At 44.8% G+C, this 22,429-nt stretch overlaps 1 protein-coding gene across 2 annotated transcripts in view; it reads right to left on the reverse strand.

Moving 5' to 3' along the window:
• PPP1R21 (protein phosphatase 1 regulatory subunit 21) overlaps positions 1-22,429 on the reverse strand; it is a 90,879-nt gene that overhangs the window by 25,114 nt on the left and 43,336 nt on the right. The window contains exons 10-18 of one of the 2 annotated variants that reach the window (XM_014576629.4): positions 22,177-22,278; positions 21,996-22,084; positions 19,005-19,141; positions 13,382-13,474; positions 10,615-10,742; positions 10,061-10,213; positions 6,706-6,798; positions 5,414-5,560; positions 4,131-5,153 (exon numbers count right to left, since the gene is read on the reverse strand). In XM_014576629.4, coding sequence (XP_014432115.3) covers positions 5,055-5,153; positions 5,414-5,560; positions 6,706-6,798; positions 10,061-10,213; positions 10,615-10,742; positions 13,382-13,474; positions 19,005-19,141; positions 21,996-22,084; positions 22,177-22,278 — 1,041 coding nt within the window. In that variant the 3' untranslated portion in view covers positions 4,131-5,054. Of the gene's footprint in view, positions 1-617; positions 849-4,130; positions 5,154-5,413; positions 5,561-6,705; positions 6,799-10,060; positions 10,214-10,614; positions 10,743-13,381; positions 13,475-19,004; positions 19,142-21,995; positions 22,085-22,176; positions 22,279-22,429 lie in introns of those variants that run through there. The other variant, XM_006129256.5, reaches the window with a different exon arrangement.

Here is a 22,429-nt window from a genome sequence, read left to right on the forward strand (position 1 = left end):
GCACATACATGAGCTACTAGTGAGAATGCAACAGTAAACTGCAATTTTAAGTAAAGTTTGCTAATTAAATTAGACCACATTACTAAATGTACGGTGTTTACTAATATTTGACAGCGAGAATTTAAAAAGTTACTCATAGAATCATAAAGCTGCAAGAGACCTCAGGAAGTAATCAAATCTAGCCCCCTGACAAAGGCAGGACCAATCCCAACTAAATCAACCCAGCCAGGGCTTTGTCAAGCTGAGACTTAAAAACCCGCAGGGATGGAGATTCCACCACCTCCCTAGGTAACCCATTCCAGTGCTTCACCACCCTCCTAGTGAAATACTGTAGTTTTTTTCTAATATCCAACCTAGACCTCCCCCACAGTAATTTGAGACCTTTGCTCCTTGTTCTGCCTTCCATCATACTGAGAACAGCCTCTCTCCATCCTCTTTGGAACCTCCCTTCAGGAAGCTGAAGGCTGCTATCAAATCCCCCCTCACTCTTCTCTTCTGCAGACTAAACATTGACCAAACAATATTACTAAGAAGTTGCTATTTCCAAGTGTAAAAGATCTTTCCTCTGGCACACTGAGAAATAAAAATCTGAGGGGGAAAAAAAAAATCTCACTTACCCCATTCATTCTATTAACAGGCTCCCTGGAAGTCTTTTCTATGGCTTCTTCCTTTTCTTGTTCGGCTGTATTCAGCAGAAGAGAATTTCCTGGGGTAGGTTCGATCAACTGTCCACTAAACGAGCTCCTTAGTTTCTGGTCTTCTAACTTAATTTTGGCTAGCTGGGCCTCAAGCATCCAATGTTCCTTTTCTTGCTCCAGTTTTGCAATTTTCTCCAGACTTCGCTGAACCTTAAGAAAGAAAAGTTAAAGTTTCAACTGTAGAATCAAGTGTTGGAAATTAAAGGTAGAATTACTCAGAGACATATGGTCTAAGTAGGTGAAGAAGATAAGACAATTTAGCAGGTTAATGCCTCCAGTCCCAAAGTTCTAAGTTTAATATGCTTAGGTCACAAGTAAAAGAAGTTTAATCATTTCCATTTGTCCCTAGTGGATATCTGCTCATATTGCCAATTTTGCTATCTTCTATTAAGGCGGATCTAGGCTGATAAGTTAGATATCAGAACAGTTGTAGGTCAAGATTAGAAAAACTGTGTGTAGATCTTTGAACAGCAGCATGCCATTCCATAGCTTTAAGATTTAAGAACTGATACGTGGTACAAAATAAATGCAATATGCACAATTAAATTTATGCAGTTCAATCCCTCACAAACACCACAGAAACATATTTAATTCATGAAAATTTTACACACATTTCATTTACACTCCTCTTTCCTAGTACACTTTAAACAAGATTTTTTCCATTTATTACAAACTCATTAATAACCATTGATTTCTCTGCCCTGATCAGGAAGTTAGCCTCTGTTTTAGCCTGGCCCCAGTTTATCAAAACTAGCTGCTAATCTAATTCCTGAAGTTTGACATATACTAAGCATACGGATCTCAAAATAAACTGCAACTCCAAAGCTTATACAGCCTCTACAATACTTTGTAATTCATTTTTAACTCCTAGTGACTATTTAAGATTACTTGGAAGTTAAAGTATGCATTCTGATAATCAAATAGCAGATACATTTTTATACTAAAAATCCCTTCAATTAAATATAGTCCTGCATAATCCTACCTATTGAGTGCAGGAATACAATAAGAATGGCAATGCCACATCTAGTGCATCATAAAACTTGAGAATAAGAGCTAAACACACATTTGTGAAATGGAGGACATGGATAATTCAACAGTAAAGTTATGAGAAATAGTGCTTAGTCCAAGCGATCATTTCTTTAAAAAACAGGCAGAAAACAATAAACAAATTGAACAGTAAATGCTAAATAATGCATATCAGACTGCATACATTTTGCATTCCTTGCTAAATTAAGTATTCTGTAAAAATAATCTTTACAATGGAAAATTAGCATATTGCTGTTGTTGAAAATAGCCTATACTAGAGCATTATTATGGGAAAGCAAAACTCAGTTATTTCAGGATATTATTGTTTGCTTATAATACAGAAAGCTAGTTTTTACTGTAAAGGGAACAAATGGGAAATCTACAGTCTAATTTGAAGTCCCAAATTGAAGGGGGCCTTTTGTTTTATAAATTAACAACCCCTTTGATAATTTTTTGCATTAAAAATGAAGTATATCATTGTGAGGAATGACATTCATCCTGAATCACAGTATTGTACAACCCTTTATTTGCTTTGTCAAATGGGTTTGAACATTTAGTGGTGTGCTGATAACATTCTAGTTAAACATGTAAATTCACGTCACCCATAATTAGGTTGTTTTATCAGTTCTTCCTTCTTAGAAGTGCCTCAGGGTATGTCTAGACTGCAGGCTTTTTTTTTTTTTTTAAGTGGCCTTTTTTTGGAAAAAAAAATTCCCCTGCGTCTAGACTGCCGCCATGTTCTGGTGACAGTAAATCAAAAACACAGCAGTTTTGTCAACTGTGGTAAACCTCGTTTTACGAAGAATAACGCCTTTTTTGACAGAGATCTGTCGAAAATAGGTGTGTGTGGATGCCGGGGAGCCAGTTCTGCTGAAAAACAAAACAAAAAAAAAAGAGCCTCCAGGAAGAAGCCCTGGTGGACAGTCCATCTACATGCTTGGCACTTCTATTGTTCCTGTCTGCAGTCTCTTAAAGGCACAGGCTCCCAAACAGGCATTGCTGTCAGGAAGCCAGCCACAGCACCCATGCCAGTCGTGCTAGCCATGTCCTAGGTTCAAGGCCTCCCCTGGCCCTTCTCGGTAGAGTGAAGAGGACCCATCCAGGGGCACCAAAAGGCAGGCACCAGCCGGGTCAGGGCCTGAAATAAAAAAAATCACCTGGAGCTCTGGTCTCAGGAGGAACCCCTGCAGGCCCTGCAGTTGTGCCGCAGGAACGCAAACATATATAAGCACATGGCCCAGGGACTGGCCAAGAAAGGGCATCACCCCCACACCATGGACCAAGTGAGGGCCAAGGTAAAAGAACTGCGGCAGGGGTATGCAAAGGCCCAAGACCAGCGCTCCTGCTCTGGAGCAGCCTCACACAGCTGCTCATATTATGCAGACCTGGAGCAGATTCCGGGTAGTGGGGAAGCCCAGACTCTGCTGCGTCTTGTGGAGTTGTGGTTACCCCTCCATATTGCGGACCAACCCCTGAGGGAGGACAAGCAAGAAGGTGGGACAGGAGAGGTACACCAGGAGGAGGTAGAGACAGCAGCCACCCTAGGAGACCAGGAGCCAGTCCTCCAGACCCTAGAAGCCTCCCAGGCGTTCTCGGACATCGGGGAGGGAACATCAGGTCACTGCTTTGAGGGGTCACCACACACGGGAGGGTTGGCAGTGAGGGGGCCATCTCTTCCCATTGCCACTGTGGGGCCCCTGTGATGCTCAGACTGCTGCCCAGCTCACACACGGTGTCATATGTGTAACCTCTGAGTCTCCTGTCCGAAGGAGAGCCCCTGACAGCGACAGCATGCCCTCGGGGACAGTGGGTGCACACATACATGATTGTCTCTTCCTCTTCTCCTCCACAGCTGGACCCCCCATGCAAGGGAGTAGCACCACACCCACCCCACCACCATCCCGGATACGTGGCACCCGCAGGCACTGGCGTGTCTACACAGACCTGCTGAAAGAGCACGTAGTGGCCCTGCAGGACCTCAACAGGACGCTTCAGCAGAGGACAGAGGGAGAGGCCGATTGGCGCAACAGGCTGCTGGATAAGCTCGTCCAGCAGCGCATTTCAATCTGTGCCACTATGCAGGAGGACATAGCCTGGCCTGCCCCTGTCACAGGCACCATTCCTCCTGCATGCCAGGACCCTGCCCCCCCAAGACTCCTTTCCCCCCCGTCACCCCGTTCTCCCCCAGCCCTCACAGACCCAACAGCTGCCCCATCACCCTCCTGTCCAGCACACAACTGTTTCTCACTCCACCCGATCCCAAGGCCATGATGGTGCCAGGAAGCAAGGTGGCAGGACCCTGAGGATCAGGAAAGCAGCAGCCCTACTTGAGCCCTCCTCCCCACTCCAGGTTTTCAGACCCCCTCCCCCCTCCAGATTTTCAGCCCCCCTATGATCCCAGTAAAAGAACATTTCAGTTATTTAACAAAATATTTATGAGTGAAAGATTTAGCTTGTATATAAACATGTGAACAGTAACAAGAGATATTTTTTTAAAAACAGTTAGCACATTTTCCTTACAGATACTGTTTCTAATAACAAAAACAATTTCTGTTTACAAAGAAAACTGGGTGTTTATATATTTGTTATGGAAAGAGGGTCAGGGTGAAGGTTGTGAAGGGAAAGGTAGGGTGGACCAGACCAAACCCCCCATGGGGGAGGTCCTGGGGAAAGTCAGTGGGCTCCTTCAGAGAATCTCACACTCAGGGCCTCCCGGATGCGAAGATTGAACTGGTGAGCCTGGCGGATGGCAACTGTCTGGAGCTGCTCGAATTGCCTCCCCTCACCATCAGCATCAGTCCCCCACACCGGAAGGAAGGCCTTCCCTTTTCTCTCCACAAGGTTATGGAGCACACAACATGCAGCCACTACCTCGGGGATGTTGCGTTCGTCCATCTCCAGCCATGTGAGGAGGCAATAAAACCTGCCTTTCAAGCGGCCGAATGTGCATTCCACCTGCATGCGAGCCTGGCTAAGACATGTGTTAAACAGCTCCTTGCTCGCATCCAGGTGGTCGGTATAGGCTTCATAAGCCATGGCATCAGTGCGTCGGCCACAATGCACACCGGCATCCGCATGTCCCCAAGCGCAAGATCCCACTGTAGGAAAAATGTTCCTGCCTACCACGTGCGGTACAGGTACGAGTTGCAGAAGATGCGGGCATCATGTGCCCACTCTGACCACCTGACACAAATGTCCATAAACTGTCCCCAGTGGTCGACCAGCGCCTGTAGCACCATATAAAAGTAGCCCTTGTGATTAATAAATTGGGCTGCTCGATGAGGCGGTGCGTGGATTGGGATGTGTGTCCCATCGAGGGCTCCTCCGCAGTTATGGAAGCCAAGCCCAGCAAAGCCAGCAACGACGGGTATCCAGGTCTCCCAGACGGAAGAGCCTCTTCAGCAGCTCCAAATTGATGGCCCTCGTCACCTGCAGAAAGAGACATAGACAGACAGAATCCAGAGATTTAGACATGGTACCTAAGACCTTGGGAGGAGAACCCTCCCATCCCTCCACCCACCCCAGCATTCCCCTTGTCAGGATGCCCCCCTCCCCTACATCAGTCCATGGTTGGCCGAAGAGCTGCCTCCCACTGCCACTCCATCCCCCACTCTCTCCTTGCCATTGATTAGCAGTCCCCCTTTTTCAGCCCCCCACTCAGCAGGGCCTGTCCCCCAAAAGTGACTTACCTCCATCAAAACAGCCCCGACGGTAGACCTCCCCGTGCCAAACTGGTGTCCCACAGAGCAGTAGCTGTCGGAGGTGGCCAGCTTCCAGAGGGCAATAATGACCCGCTTCTGCAGGGGGATGGCGGGCCGCAGGTGGGTGTCCTGGCGCTGTAGAGCATGGGCGAGTCAGGCACATAGCTCCTGCAATGTGGGCTTCCGCATCTGCAAGTTGCGGAGCCACTGCTCGTTGTCCCAGAGCTCCATGACGAGCCAGTTCCACCAGTCCGAACTCGTTTCATGCTCCAAAACCGCCTGTCCCGAAAAATTTCGGAGGCAAAGGCCTTGCTTCTGCATCCCAGACAAATGTTTCGTAGCTCTGGTCCGGGTCCATATGGGGCAGGAGCATCATGACGGTGTCATGAAACTGCAGCAGAAGCTGCAGCATGGCTGTGTGGGGCCATCGCCTGCCCAGGGGCAGCTCTGGCTCCATGGCCCAAAAAAACCCGACAACAAAAAAAAGCAGAAAAACCAACCAAAAAGCAAACTGCTGTGGTGTCCCAGAAAGGAGGGCAACTAGAGCAAGCACTGCAGCAGCTATGCTGTCCCTCTAGGAGGTAGGCAAGCCAGAAGCAGCAGCAGAGCAACAGCTGTCCGGGTGGACCCTTTAAGCACGCGTCTCTGCAAAGGGCATGCAGCAGCACCAGGAAGTAAATGCTGCCCCCATTCCCTGTCAGAAGCGGTTCCGAGTGCCTTTGCTTTTTGAAAGAGCGTCCACGCAGTCTGGACGCTCTGTTTCGAAAAAGCAGATCACTTTTTCAATCCGCGTAATGCAATCTAGACGCGTTTTTTCGAAAGAAGCTTTTTTGAAAGAATCTTTCGAAAAAGCTTTTCGAAAAAAAGCACGAAGTCTAGACGTAGCCTCAGTTTAGTGACTGGGCACAGTTTTTATCTTTATAGATTGTGGTAGGCTCAAATCAAATAAATTTCCCTTCTCCATCCCAAATCTATATTCCACACTTCGCTTCACTAAGAGGGTATGATTAATTTTGCTATTACAGAAACATAACTAGACATTCAAATGAAGATGGCTCAAGACAAGTTCTCCCTAACAACACATTTTATAGATCAGCTTGCAATTTGGAATGGTAAACTAAGTATAATCCATCAGTGTTCACAGATACCAACTTGAAATTCTAGAGCTTTATAACTTTCACTACCTTGGAGTTACTCTCTTTGACCTTTGGACAGAACACTTTTTTCTAATAAAAACAATGTGCATTCACACACATTTTTCAAAATATACATAAGAATACCTGTTGTGCAAGACTCTCTCTATTTTCTGCCGAACTCAGAAGAATTCTGCGATTGGCCAAAGCCTCTTCATAAGGCACTGAATCTGAACAGGACTGTAAAGAAAGAGAGAGCAAAGTTTTTACAGTAAATCAGGCTCTGTATTTCCCATGTTCTTCTCCCTGCCTCCGCACTGTCCTTGCTAAAGTAAGGTGAAGAGTTCTGCTTTGCATGTTTAAAATTCCTTTAATTTAGTTTCCTATCTGCTAATGCCTTGCTTGGAGATTTCGCTGGCATGTAAGATGAATTAGTACAGTGCATATGCCACTTAGGACATTCTTGATTAGAAAGTTTGCTTAAGGAGGATATCCTCTAAATGGTCAATTTAAGCTTCTGGGGGAGATTTAGTGGTGCTTAAATCTTTTCGTTTAGCTGGGCTCACTATTTGCAAAACATGTTTTCATCCTCATTTAAAAATGTTGTATTTCCACTTTATTTTGATTGTCATTTTTTCACTTTACCAGATTTCTAGTTGTCTTGTTGCTGACCCCTCTGGTAAAAATGGGCAAACAGTAAGATTGGACCCTGGGCTCAACCTAGCAGGCTCTACCTCTAGAGTCCCTCAGGAAACAGCATTAAGTAGAACCTTAGAGTTATGAACCCCCAAGGAAAAGAGGCGGTTTCTAACTGAAATGTTTGTAACTCTGAACTAAACATTACGGTTGCGCTCTTTCAAAAGTTTACAATGAAACATTAAGAGATCTGAAACTTTACTATGCAGAAGAAAAATGCTTTTCCCTTTCCGCCCCCCACAAGACATTTACATTTAACACAATACTGTATTGTATTTGCTTTTTTATTGGGGACAGGAGGGAGTCAGTTTCTGCTTGATTGTGTACTTGATTGGTTCCATGTGAAGTGTGTGAATGGTCACTTTGTAACTCTGGTGTTTGTAACTCTGAGCTACTATTTAAACGATTCTGATAACCATTAATCGACAGGATAACAAGTTTTGTGGATAAGGGGGAAGCAGTAGATGCGACATACCTAGACTTTAGTGAAGCATTTGAAATCGTTTCACATGACCTTCTTATCAATAAACTAGGGAAATACAACCTGGATGGGGCTACTATAAGGTAGGTGCATAACTGGATGGATAACCAGTTTCAGATAGTAATAGTAGTACAGGCAGTCCCCGGGTTACATACAAGATAGGGACTGTAGGTTTGTTCTTAAGTTGAATCTGTATGTAAGTCGGAACTGGCGTCCAGATTCAGCCACTGCTGAAACTGACCGCCAGTTCTGACTTACATACAGATTCAACTTAAGAACCCCAAGTCAGCTGCTGCTGAAACTGATCAGCCGCTGATTCCAGGAAGCCCGAGGCAGAGCAACTCTGCCTGGGGCTTCCTGTAGTCAGCGCTGGTCAGTTTCAGCAACGGCTGACTTGGGGACGGCTGGGGCAGAGCAGCTGGGGTGATGCTGGGTTGCTCCAGTAGCGCGGCTCCTTGGTGCTACTGGACCAACCCAGCAGCACCCCAGCTGCTCTGCCCCACGCGTCCTGATTCAGCCGCTGCTGAAACTGACCAGCAGCAGCTGAATCAGGACGCCTGGGGCAGAGGGCTGGGGTGCTGCCGGGTTGGTCCAGTAGTGCCCAGAGCGGCGCTGCGGGACCAACCGGCAGCGCCCCAGCTGCTCTGCTCCAGGGTCCACAACAAAAGCCTGGTCTGCTGGGGGGGGCACACTAGCTGCCCCCCTCCCCCCCAGCAGACCAGGGACACGGGGAGCAAAGCCGCAGTGGCGGGGTGCCTCGCCTCTGAGGCTTTGCTCTGGTGCGGGACCCGCTTTGCTCCTGGTGTCCCTGGTCTGCTGGAGACGGTCCCCAGCAGACCAGGGGCACCGCGAGCAAAGCCGCAGCCGTGGCGGGGTCCCGCGCTTCTGAGGCTTTGCTCTGGCAAAGCCTCAGAAGCGCGGGAATCCGCCGCTGCTGCGGGTTTGCTCGCGGTGCCCCTGGTCTGCTGGGGACCGTCTCCAGCAGACCAGGGGCACCCCGAGCAAACCCGCCGGGGCTGCTGCTTTGCTCCCGATGCCCCTGGTCTGCTGGAGACGGTCCCCAGCAGACCAGGGGCACCGGGAGCAGCTTTTCTTGCCCCGGAGGTCCAGGTGGCTAACCGCTGCCTGTGAGCTCCGGGGCGAGAAAGCCCTGTTCGTAAGTGCGGATCCGACATAAGTCAGATCCGCGTAAGTCGGGGACTGCCTGTACTAATCACAGTCATGTTGGAAGGGCATAACAAGTGAAGTTCCTCGGGTCAGTTTTGGGACCAGTTCTGTTCAATAACTTCATTGATGATTTAGACGATGGCATAGAGAGTATGCTGGTAAAGCTTGCAGATAATACCAAGTGGGGAAGGATTGCAAGTGCTTTGGAGGACAGAATTCAAAATGATCTGGACAAACTCAAGAAATGATCTGAGAGACAGGATGAAGGGTAGTAAGGACAAATGCAAAGCACTCCACTTAGGAAGGAACAATCAATTTCACACAGAATGGGAAGTGACCGTCTAGGAAGGAGTACTGCAGAAAGGGATCTAAGGGTTATAGTGGACTACAAGCTAAATATGAGTCAGTGTGACACTGTTGGGGGAAAAAACAAACAAGATTCTGGCATGCATTAACAGGAGTATTGTGAGACACACGAGAAGTAATTTTTCCACTCTACTCAAATTGAGGCCTAATTATCACAGTGTGTCCAGTTTTGGGTACCATGTTTCAAGAAAGATGTCAAAATGGGGAGAAATTGGAGAAGGTACAGAGAAGAGCAACAAAAATAATTAAAGATCTTTTTTTTAAAAAAAAGCCACATGACCTATGATGGAAAACTAAAACAATTGGGCTTGTTTAGTTTGGAAAAGAGAAGACTGAAAGGGGACATGATAACAGTTTTCAAGTACCTAAAAGGGTGTTACAAAGAGGAGGGAGAACAACTGTTCTCCTTGACCTCTGATGATAGGACAAGAAGCAATGAGCTTAAATTGCAGCAAGGGAGGTTTAGGTTGGACATTAGGCAAAACTTCCTAAACATCAGGGTGGTTAAACACTGGAGTAAATTGCCTAGGGAAGTTGTGGAATCTTAAGTTAAATAAACATCCATTAGGGATAATCTAGATCATGCTTGGTCCTGCCATGAGGGCAGGACTTGATGACCTCTCGAGGTCCCTTCCAGGTTTAGTATTATATGAATTCTTATTTCATGGGAGAGAAAAGTCTATTCCATACTGTATCTTGAATTAAGAGGATTCTGTTGTCTAAGGTAATTGAATTATATACTAACTATCCTTTGCTTTGTCTATTGAATGTAAATGTTAACTGAACACACACCTTCTTTAAAGATTTCATGTAGGCAACTGCTTTCTTCTTGTACTGGAGCATACATTCAGCTGATAGAGGGCTGATGAACTGTGCTCCTTCCTTAGGTCCATAGCTCAATGCAGCCACGAAGTGGTCTAAGTTGTTACTAAAGAATGAGGCAATCTAGATAGGTCAAAAAAGATTTTTATTTTAAATAGAAAAAAGTGGCAGAAACAACAAAAGAGCTACTTCAGAAGAGAAAGAAGTGTCAGTGGAACCGAAGTTCATAGCAAGACTGCAAGTACAAATTTATTAGAGGTTTTACACAGCCATGAACTAAACAAAGATCATTCCCAATTGTACCTGCTCTTCTATTAAACAAGTAACTTTGGCAGTAATGCAATGCATCACAACAATAGTGAACTAATATGCAAATAGATCTGGAGACCTTAAAACAAATCTTCGCATATTTTGTGATATCCTGAAAGAGTTGTATATTAGTTTAATCTTTGAGAAAAAGACAGCGCTTAAAGGTTAATTTAGATTGACACCACTAGATTTTGGCTAAAAAAAAAAAAAATTACCTTGCCTGCTCCATTTGTTAAAGCCACTACTGAGGACAAGATGCAGTCATTTGTTGTTATAAGTTTCTGTGTGGCTGTTGGAAGCTCATGTTCTAAGGCAGCTTTCTGACTATAGTGCTTGGAAATTTCTAAATGAAAATAAATTACATTGTGTTAATTATCTACGTACTACATTATATTCTTTCCTATACCCAACCCTTAATTGCTGTCAACTAAAAGCTAGTGGATGCTGGGCACTTCTGAAAATCTGACACTAAATGAACTGATCAAGGTTGCAGCAGCTGTGTAGATGCAACTCTATTGTGTAATTGTTTTCCATAGCATAGACTTATTGCAGCTTTTATAGTCCCTCACAAGCAACAAAAAGAGGGACTATAAAAGCTACGGTAAGTCTATGCTATGGAAAAAAATTACACACTAGAGGTGTATCTACACAGCAACCTAAAGTCAAAATAAGAAGCAATTTGCACTATTCTATTTTGAAATAGCTTATTTTGAAATTTGGCGCATCTACATGGTGCCAAATTTCAAAACAACACCCTATTTTGAGACATCAAATGTGGAATAAGGGTTACAGGAATGCCAAAACAGCGCGCCCGTTATTTCAAAAAATATTTCAAAATTCCGGGCAGCTTGTTCCGCAGATAGCACAGTGGAGACGTACCCTAGAAAAGATTTTATCTGGTTTAGACACCAGGCTACTTTTTATAAACTACGATATGAAAGAAGAAGAAACCCAAAACATCTAAGCAGCTTTTCACCTTCCCATGCAACAATTTATCCTCTTTTTGTGGTTGTTTTCATTCAACAAGGAATCTTCATGTTAGCCTCTTTCAATAACATTTCCGGTGCTTCCAAGTAAATCTATAGTGACTGTCATTGCTTTAATGACAATTTGTCCATTTTGTAAGGGTATATTGAAAACAAAAATGAAACTAAGATTAAACTAATCATCTCCAGAACAACTAACTTTTAAAAACAAACTGCAGTATGTAGTAATAAACTGCAGTAACATTACTAGCAAAGCGAACAATGGAAATACCTCATTGACAACTAAAGAATACTGATATTTATACAGTTAATTACAATTATCAATATAAAAAGAAGTCAACTAAATTTACCTTTCTTTCCACCAAAAATTCTCAGTAGTCTTGGTTTTAGAAAGAGCTCCAACATGTTTCATATTTTGTAAAGGTATTTTAAAATATTTGTAATTAATCCTCTCCCTATTAGTAACCAACTAGCATTAATAAAAAGTCAAATACAATACAATTTGTTTGTACTATATAGCAATGTCTGCTATACATAATTAAATTATACTTGGAGAAAAAGTTAGAGTTACAGTATCAAAGATGAACAGTTCAATTTTTCTCATTTATTATACATACTAGCCAATTAGCCCATCATAAGACGTGATTTTCAGGTCTCTCCTCAACATCAGTCTTCTCTCCTGAGCCGTCTGTCTGTCTGTCTCTCTCTCTGTCTCTTCTCCTCCCCCTCCTGCCTCTCACTCGGGGCACCACGGAGCCCAAATGGCCGTTTGGGCGCTGCATTCCCTGTGCTGCATGAGGGGTCGCTTGTGCCACTTGCTCCCATGCAGCGGCCTGGCTCAGCAGCGCAGAAGTCTGCTGAGCGCCATGGCGGGAGACGAAGGGCGGTGACGTTCACAGTCAGAGGGCAGGGCCTGGAGCCGCTGTCACGCCGCACGTCACCGCCCCACCCCCCTTCGCCTCCCGCAGTGGTGCTCGGCTGACTTCTGTGCTGCTCAGCCGGGCCACCGCAGGGGAGCAAGCGACTGTTTGGGCCCCGCACTCCCCATGCAGCACGGGCTGCCCAGAGGGAACAGCCAGCATTTCAGCATTACAGACTCACAGACACTAGGCTACTATTATAGGCTGTGTCCAGACTCAGGGGGTTTTTCGGAAAAAGTAGCCTTTTTTCAAAAAAACTTCACCTGCGTCTAGACTACAGCCGCGTTCTTTCGAAATTAAATCGAAAGAACGCGGCTTTTCTTTCGACGGTGGTAAACCTCATTTCACGAGGAAGAACGCCTTTTTTCGAAAGTGCTCTTTCGAAAAAAGGCGTTCTTGAATGCCAACAGGGCTTTTCAGAAAGAGAGCATCCAGACTCACTCACTGCTTTCTTTCGAAAAAGCGGCTTGCTTTTTCGAAAGTTCCGCTTGCAGTCTAGATGCTCTTTTTCGAAAGAGGCTTTTTCTAAAGTATCTTTTGAAAAAGCCTCTTTCGAAAGAGGCTTGCAGTCTAGACATAGCCATACATATTCTAGTTCAGAGAAAATCCTCAGCCCCACCCTACAATAAGAAAATACAACTATAAAACAGCTGAGATTTTCAAATCAGCTGTGATGTTTATGAATGTGGGCATATACATGTACGTTTGCTTATATGAAGTGCATTTCAGTGACCTTCCATGCTACAGGTTAGTTTCATTTGAGAAAGCAGAACACTAACACAGAAGAATCCTACTCTCTGAAGCAACCAGCGAAGTATTATTGTTTATTTTAATACTGTCTAAGCACAAGAATGAAGGCAACAGCCAGACTAGCGGAAGTACCACAAAAGGCATTCACAAACCTGCAAACTAAAGTTATGTTGGGTGTCTAATTTTAGGTCTTTCAGACTTTAACACAACCCTTTACAAACTAAATTACTCGATGTAGAGGTAGTAAGTCTTACTTTCAAAACCAAGCATCCAACACAATTAAGATATAGTCCATTTTAAATTGCTTACCCTTTATTTAGTCTCACCTTTCATAACATCATGAAATCCATGAAGACATGCAGCAATATGTGTGAATAGTGAACTGTAATTTGTCCGAAGCAGCCCTTCTGGTTTTATACCTAAAAGCCATTAAGCAAGTTGACAATGATCATTTAAGAAAAAAAAAAAAAAAAAAAAAACGAACCACCAAACCCTGAAAGTACTCTGGTTTCTGAATGCTGGAAATATTTGCAGGTTTTATCTTTAGCACCACAGAAGCAAGTCTTTCGTTAACTGAACTAAACCCATAATTATTAAAATCTTCCTTAAGAAATGAATTTTGCTAACATAACCAAGTCAAAAAAAAAAAAAAAAAAAAAAAAAAAAAAGCAGCAGACATGTAGCACTTTAAAGACTAACAAGATAAGCAAATGAGACTTCTATGCTTTTTCCCAATTTTGCTCAGACACTATAATTACACTAGAATATTTTGATTTGGAAAAAAAAAATCAATTAAATATGTAGTGTGAAACAATTGTTGCAATAACCATTATCTTAGAGAGAGAGAGAGATCTCCCTCTCCCCCCCTGCACCCTCCTCTCCTTGTGGGTGGGCCGGAGTTATGTGCCCTCCCCCTCACACGGGTTTCCTCCCCCTCCACAGGACACAAACACTGGTGCTCCAATTTCGGGGGGGGGGGGAGAAGCAGCATGAGGCTGGAGCACCAAACAGGCAACAGCCCAAGTGCCTGCCCGAAGACTGCCGCCACCCCTTGGTGTGGCCCCGGCCCTCCTCTGGTGGCAGAGAGTCTGGGGTGCGGCCAGGGGGAGGGAAGCCCTGAAAGCTGGGGAGGCAAGAGACCGAGGCCTTGGGGCTGGGGTGGCCCTCTGGCATCCCAGCAACCAGAGCAGAGCCCCAAGAGGCTGGTGCGGCCCTGGTCCTACCCAGTGCCTGGGGGGAGGGAGGGAAAGCTAGGCCTGCCTACCCCCAGAAACAGGAGGGTTAGCGAGCACAGAAAGCAAGGGGTACACCCCTTAGCGATCATTTCCACTCCATTCCTCATTTGGACACTTCATTTACTATGCTAGTATACATTTTAGTATACAGGCAGTCCCCGGGTTACGTACAAGATAGGGACTGTAGGTTTGTTCTTAAGTTGAATCTGTATGTAAGTCGGAACTGGCCAGTTCTGACTTACATACAGAATCAACTTAAGAACCCCAGGCGTCCCCAAGTCAGCTGCTGCTGAAACTGATCAGCAGCTGATTCCAGGAAGCCCGGGGCAGAGCAACTCTGCCTGGGGCTTCCTGTAGTCAGCGCTGGTCAGTTTCAGCAGAAGCTGACTTGGGGACGCCTGGGGCAGAGCAGCTGGGGTGCTACTGGACCAACCCAGCAGCACCCCATCTGCTCTGCCCCAGACGTCCTGATTCAGCCGCTGCTGAAACTGACCAGCAGCGGCTGAATCAGGACCTGGGGCAGAGCAGCTGGGGTGCTGCCGGGTTGGTCCAGTAGTGCCCACGGGCGCTGCAGGACCAATCGGCAGCGCCCCAGCTGCTCTGCCCCAGAGTCCAAAACAAAAGCCTGGTCTGCTGGGGGGGGGGGGAGCACACTAGCTGCGTCCCCTCCCCCCAGCAGACCAGGGACACGGGGAGCAGAGCCGCAGCGAGGCGCGGGACCCCCCCGCGGCTGCGGCTTCAGTCCGGGTGCCTGTGGTCTGCTGGGGACCGTCCCCAGCAGACCACAGGCACCGGGTCTCATGCGGCAGCAGCGGGGGTTCCCGCGCTTCTGAGGCTTTGCTCTGGCAAAGCCTCAGAAGCGCAGGAACCCGCCCGCTGCTGCCGCTTGGGTCCCGGTGCCTGTGGTCTGCTGGGGACGGTCCCCAGCAGACCACAGGCACCGGCACCCAAGTGGCAGCAGCAGCGGTTCCCGCGCTTCCGAGGCTTTGCTCTGGCAAAGCCTCAGAAGCGCGGGAACCCGCCCGGTGCCCCTGGTCTGCTGGAGACCGTCTCCAGCAGACCAGGGGCACCGGAGCAGCTTACGAACGGGGCTTTCTCGCCCCGACTTCCGGGACGAGAAAGCTCCGTTCGTAAGTGCGGATCCGACGTAAGTCGGATCCGCGTAAGTCGGGGACTGCCTGTACACCGCATTTCAAGAAAAATGTGGGAAAATTGGAGAGGGTCCAGAGAAGAGCAACAAGAATGATTAAAGGTCTAGAGAACATGACCTATGAGGGAAGGCTGAAAGAATTGGGTTTGTTTAGTTTAGAAAAGAGAAGATTGAAGGGGGACATGATAGTTTTCAGATATCTAGAAGGGTGTCATAAGGAAGAGGGAGAAAACTTGTTCATCTTGGCCTCTGAGGATAGAACAAGAAGCCATGGGCTTAACCTGCAGCAAGGGAGGTTTAGATTGGACATTAGGAAAAAGTTCCTAACTGTCAGGGTAGTTAAACACTGGAATAAATTGGCCAGGGAGGTTATGGAATCCCCATCTCTGGAGATATTTAAGAGCAGGTTAGATAAATGTCTATCAGGGATGGTCTCTCTCGAGGTCCCTTCCAGTCCTAGTATTCTATGATTTTCGTATTATTTTATAGCACTGAATTGACATTTAAGTGATTTTTGTGTGTTTCTCTTACGTACGACTGTAGTTAGAAAGATAGCTTTTACTGAACAACTCAAACTTAAGAGCTGACTTATCCAACCCTGTTCAAACGGGAAAATTCTATACACCAGAATTTCTGATCTTTAAAAGTCTGGTTGGTGAAGGGCCAGGAAGCTCCCTACCTGGCTTCCTGGAAGTGGTAACATGGCACTGCTGCTCCTTGGTGGAGAACAACCACAGGGCCCAATGGGTAGTGAGCAATGGCTTGATGTCTGGCTGGTGGTCGGTTTCAACCAGAGTGCCCCAAAGATGGGTTCTTGGGCCGGTTTTGTTCAACATCTTTATTAATGATATGGATGAGGGGATGGATTGCACCCTCAGCAAGTTTGCAGATCACACTAAGTTAGGGGGAGAGGGATAGGATTCAGAGTGACCTAGAGAAATTGGAGATTTGGGCCAAAAGAAATCTGATGAGGTTCAACAAGGACAAGTGCAGAGTGCTGCACTTGGGACAGAATAATCCCAAGCATTGTTACAGGCTAGGAACCAACTGGCTAAGTAGCAGTTCAGCAGAAAAGGACTTGGGGATTACAGTGGATGAGAAGCTGGATATGAGTCAACAGTGTGCCCTTGTAGCCAAGAAGGCTAATGGCATATTAGGTTGCATTGGGAGGAGCATTGCCAGAGAATTATTATTTCCCTTTATTTGGCACTGGTGAGGCCACATCCGGAGTACTGTATACAGTTCTGGGCTCCCCACTACAGAAAGGATGTTGACGCATTGGAGAGAGTCCAGCAGAGGACAACCAAAATGATTAGGCGGCTGGAGCACATACGAGAAGAGGCTGAGGAATTTGGGCTTGTTAAGTCTGCAGAAGAGAAGAGTGAGGGGGGGATTTGATAGCAGCCTTCAACTTCCTGAAGGGAGGTTCCAAAGAGGATGGAGAGAGGCTGTTCTCAGTATGACAGATGGCAGAACAAGGAGCAATGGTCTCAAGTTGCAGTGAGGGAGGGGACTAGGTTGGATATAAGGAAAAACTATTTCCCTAGGAGGGTGATGAAGCACTGGAATGGGTTACTTAGGGAGGTGGTGGAATCTCCATCCCTAGAGGTTTTTAAATCCTGGCTTGACAAAGCCCTGGCTGGGTTGATTAGTTAGGGTTGGTCCTACTTTGGGCAGGGGGGTGGACTTGATGACCTCCTGAGATCTCTGCCAGCCCTAGGATTCTATGATTCTAGGGGCTCTGTGCCCTGTACCAAGCACTGGGTCCAGAGCAACCATTGGCTCATCAAGTTAGCAAACGTGGGTGGAAGACAATAGTAGAATCACATTTTAGGAATAATGAAGGATATTTGCAGAAGCCATATTTGTTTTTATAAGTGCAATATTGCGGTTTTGGGAGAGTTGTTCTTTGGGAGGAAAATTCTGATACTTGAAAAAGGCCCACGGAGAAGGTTGACTGCTAATCAGAGTTGGAAGAAGTGAACAAAAAGATAAGGGATTATAAATGTTCACTTCTAGTGTCTCATAATTGAGACTTAAGGCAAATGGAGTTAAGGTAATAATGATCTTTTAAAAGACCTAGGAATTGAGAATGGTAAGAATTTTAAAGCAGATCTTTGCAGTTTGGGTTATATACCACCATTGATAGGCTTGCCATGTTCAGTGAAAAGTCAGCAAGCCAGATTTCCATTCTGCATATCTTACTATTATTTATTCTTTTATTTCTCCATATTTCAATTTTAATGGATCATTGGTTGTCAGTACCTCTGTATCCACTGGCTACACAGTCACCTGTCCCTTGCTATGTTGTGGTTTTAATTCATGATCGCTTATTAACATCCTGTTTTAAATTATTTTTTACTGGACTTGGATGTGAACTGGCTGTGCATAGTTACTAGGAAAGGGCAGATAGAAATGCCTGTACAAATGTAGTCATTCATTTCACAATTTATTTGAGAGAATTAAACTGATGTTTAACTGACTGCTTGTATATCACTTACATACTACTATAATTAAAAAGGTAAGTTTGAGCTGTACAGCGAAAGCGGAGTTATCTGACCCTGTACCAACTGAAAAGCTCTAAAACTGGCATTTCTGATCTTCAATCAAAGTCCAGTTTACAGGCAGGGAATCTACTGGTCCCACATGGCTCCCTGGAAATACACACGTCCCTGCTGTTCCTAAGCATGTAGGCTCCAAGCACTGCCCCCGACTTGTAGCTCCTGTTGGCTGATAAAAAGTTATCAAACTTGGGTGGAAGACAGTAGTGGAACTGTCTATGGACAGAGGCAGAGCTACCTAGCTGTATGTGTCTAGGAGCAGCAGTGACTTATTGCTGCTTTCAGGGAGCCACTGGACTCAGATCCAGAACCCCAAAATTCCTCCTATACCCTTCCCCCTCTACCTCATGCTTCCTTCTGCACCCAACCCTCCCCCGCAGCCTGCAAGCTCTGATCTCCACCTAAATCTCAGCCCATACCCTCACCTTCCATCCCAGAGCCCTCATCCCCAGTCACCCTATTGTCTTAGCCTCAATCCCTCTCTGGCAGCCTGAATCAACCCTGCAGCCTGCACTCCCAGCCGAGAGCTCAGTACCCTCTCCCAGATCCCATCCCCATGCCTCAAACCAGAAACCCCTCATGCATCTCGAATTGCTAGTTAACAAAAATATTTAACTAACTGGAACCACTGTTCCTGCAATATGCTGGATAGCAAAGCTTTTTCTGTATTTTGTTGAGGGGAAAGAAAGGCAAACAGTTTGTTTTTTGGTGGTAAGGAAGCATAGAAAGTTCTGACCTAATAATTAAAGACGGAATGCTCTCATACTGGCTTAAAAAGTCTACAGAAGATATGAAGGCATAAATTATATTTATACTACCAAAGTTCATAGATCTTTTCCTTTTTTTAAAAAAAATCAGCATTTAACACCTTTAGGTTAGCCAGTGTATTATGATGTTCTGTGAAGGTCTATTTTGTGTTTCATATTTGCATATCGTCGGTTCAAAACCAGGAAGTATGGCATCCTTCTTATGTCAATAGATTGGAGCCAAAACGGACACTTACTTGGTAAGACAAGAAGACTAGTGTATATGTGTAACTTCTCAAACGCTGCTGTCATCTTCTTCATATCATTGTGGAGCTTCTGATTCTTGGCTCTTAAAGCAGCTGTGCAAAGAGAAGATTCGCACTCTTCTTCCAAACTAGGAATATATACATTTATTTTTAAAGAATTAAGTATCTTGCCAAACAACTGCATAATTTCCAAAATTGATCTGATAAACACCTTTGCTGCTGGTTAAATTCTGAGTTAGATAAGCAGTGAGAGAAGAGGGGCTGCAAATTTTATTTCTCCCTCTATATATAACATTTTTTTTTTTTCCTGTGGGATGACAGAGTGGCCTCCCTGAGGCCCTGGCCCCACCAACTCCCAGCCTGGCCCACCTCTTCCCTTCCCAGCAGCCAAGGGAAGAGCCATAGCTGTGAGGCTTTGGCCCAGCCCTCCCTGGTGTCAGGAGGGGTGGCAAGGCAGTGAAAGAGACTGAGCCTGGCGTGGCCTTGGCTCAGCCCCCCTTACTGGAAGCCGGCCTTCCCCATCCCCCCAAGAGCCCAGGCTGGGCCTTCCCCAGCATCCAGGAGAGGAGGTGGGGAGAGCCAGGGCTAGGGTGGCCTCAGTAACAGGCCCTCCCCAGTTGAGAGGGGGGTTTGCAAGCATAGCGCACATAGGGCACAGCCCCCCAAACCTTTATAACATAAAGAGTCATAGTGGGTCAGATCAATGGTCCACCAAACCTAGTGCCTGTCTTCCTACTGTGGCAAATGCCACAGTCTTCAGAGGAAATTAATTTAAGAGGGCAATTAAGTGATCTAGTCCCTCTCATCCAGTGCCAGCTTCTAGGAATCAAAGGTTTAGGGACACAGAGCCTGGGATTGTGTCCCTGATCATCTTGGCCAACAACCATTGATGGATCTATCCTCCATGAACTTACCTAATTCTTTTTTTGAATCCAGTTATACTTTTGACCTCACGAACATCCTCTGGCAAAAAGTTCCACTAGTTGACTGTGTTGCGTGGAGAAGTACTTCTTTTTTGGGTGGGGCTTTAAACCTACTGCCTATCAATTTCTTTCGGTGACCCTTAGTTCTTGTGTTATGTGAAGGGATAAACATGACCCTGTTCATTTTTTCCATACCATTCATTATTTTATCACTCTCTATTATATCCTGCTCTTCACCGACTCTTTAAGCTGACCAGTCCTGGCCTTTTTAAAAATCTCTCTTCATATGAAATCTGTTCCATACCCTAAATCGTTTCTGTTCCCCTTCTCTACATCTTTTCTAACTCCAATATATTTTTTGTGATGGGGTGATCGGGACTGCAGGCATAAGCAAGTCATGAATTTACACAGTATCATTATATTTTCTGATAGCGTTCCTAATGGTCCCTAACATTGTTAGTTTTGAAGGGAGGAGATTACTGCTGCTGCACATTGAGCTGATGTTTTCTGAGAGCTACCTATAATGATTGCAAGATTTCTTTCCTGAGTGTTTTATATACATGGTTGTGTTTTCCAATGTGCATTACTTTGCATTTATCAACACTGAATTTCATCTGCCATACTGTCATCTCCCTTTATTACTCTTTATAGTTAGCATTGGACTTATCTAGAGAAATGTTGTATCATCTCCAAATTTCACCACCACAGTTTCCAGGTATTAATTATTAATATGTTGAATAGCACAGTTCCCCATACAGATCCTTGGTGAACCCCACTATTTCTCTCTCTCCATTATAAAAAGTGACCATTTATTTCTACCCCTTGTTTCTTATAGTCACTGATCCACAAGAGGACCTTCACTCTTATAATAGGATTGCATACTTTTATCAAGAGCTGTTGGTATGAGACCTTATCAAAATGCTTTCTGAAAGTCCCAGTACCAGATATCAACTGGATCATTCTTGTCCCCATGCTTTCTGACATCCTCAAAGAATCCCAATAGATTGATGAGGCATAACTTCCCTTTACAAAGGTTGTATTGACTCTTTCCCAGCAGATGGATCAACTAGGAGTACATAGCTTATTCATAACCTAGATGTTTTTCCACTTCCAATACAGGTGCTTCATTTTCTTTGCAGTTAACAACTATTTATTATTTGTAATATCCTAGCATTTATTAACCTCAGGCATGGACCAGGATCCCACTGAGCTAGGCAATATGCAAACAGAATTGACACTGTCCTGCCCCGAAGAGCTTATAATCTAAGTATAAAACAAGAGACAACAGATGGGAGAATACATTTTCACATTTTTTCCTTGTGTTCTTGAGAAGGAACAAGTTACAGAACTATCAGTGTGAAGAAGACTGTCCTATCAAGCTGAAGATAATCCATCTTTCCATTCCTCTACCCTACAAAGTGATCAAGATTATTTTGGGAGGCAGGGGGTAGGACAGCAAGACCTCCTTCTTTCTACACCTCCCAGCCCAGATCCCAATTTTAAGTATTATTTTGAAGGCACAATTTATCTCCTTTCCAACCCACCCAATGGAGCAAGATATAAGATCTGCATAAGAAAAAACAGAGAAAGAGGACAACCAACCAAGGGGACAGGTGTGTAGCCTTTTTTTTACAGGTGCTAGTTAGAAAATGCCATAAGCATTTCATGACAAATGTCCGAGCATAGTGTAGACCCAGATAGGCTATTATTTCAGTAAACAACCTTACTGTGATTCCACAGTTGTAAAATTTCATGGATTTACTACAAAAAAAAAAAAAAAATCACAATATGTGTTATTTTTCTCAAACTCACAGCTGCTGCAATCACTAGCTTTCTTTTTTTAAATGAAAGTTTCTTGGCCTCATGGTTACAGGAAAATCCTTTCAAGTATGCTGCCTACTGCCTCAAAAGCCAGAAAGCACAGAATCTTCCCTCACTTTTTAAAGAAAACCATGCTTTTTAAACCAATTGCATAGTGTTTTGGTGTGGATTGATGATTTCTGAGTAATTGAAATTGGTAATATAAGATAGAACTCAGCAGATTTCAAAAGGAAAATACCTTTTTAACTGATAAGGAAGAATCTTCTTGAGAAAACAGGTGTAGGAAGTTAAATGTTCAGAGAAGGCCTTCAATTTCACAGTTGTTTCCTAAAGAAAAGATAACTGGACTTTAAGAGATTTTCCCAGTAATTGATTTTTCATTAGAAAAAAAAAATCTACCCGTAATCAAAAAATATTACCAGCACAGTCACAGTATCTTCTGTAATACTCTCGAACAAATGAAGCATTCCTTCCTCCAGAGGGCGTACATAGGATGCATTTTCATGGAGATACTGTGAGAACTGAATACAAAGAGGTTTAAGTGGCACTTGTTAGTGCAGATTACAAACTGCTCAAAGCTGATAGTTGAATATCACAGTAATACAGCACCTTTCATTTTGAAAGATCCCAAAGTGCTTCACAAAAGGCATACACTCCTACTGATGTACAGCC

The sequence above is a fragment of the Pelodiscus sinensis genome, chromosome 3 (assembly GCF_052426305.1).
Source record: "Pelodiscus sinensis isolate ZL-2025 chromosome 3, ASM5242630v1, whole genome shotgun sequence".
Classification (NCBI taxonomy): Eukaryota; Metazoa; Chordata; order Testudines; family Trionychidae; genus Pelodiscus; species Pelodiscus sinensis.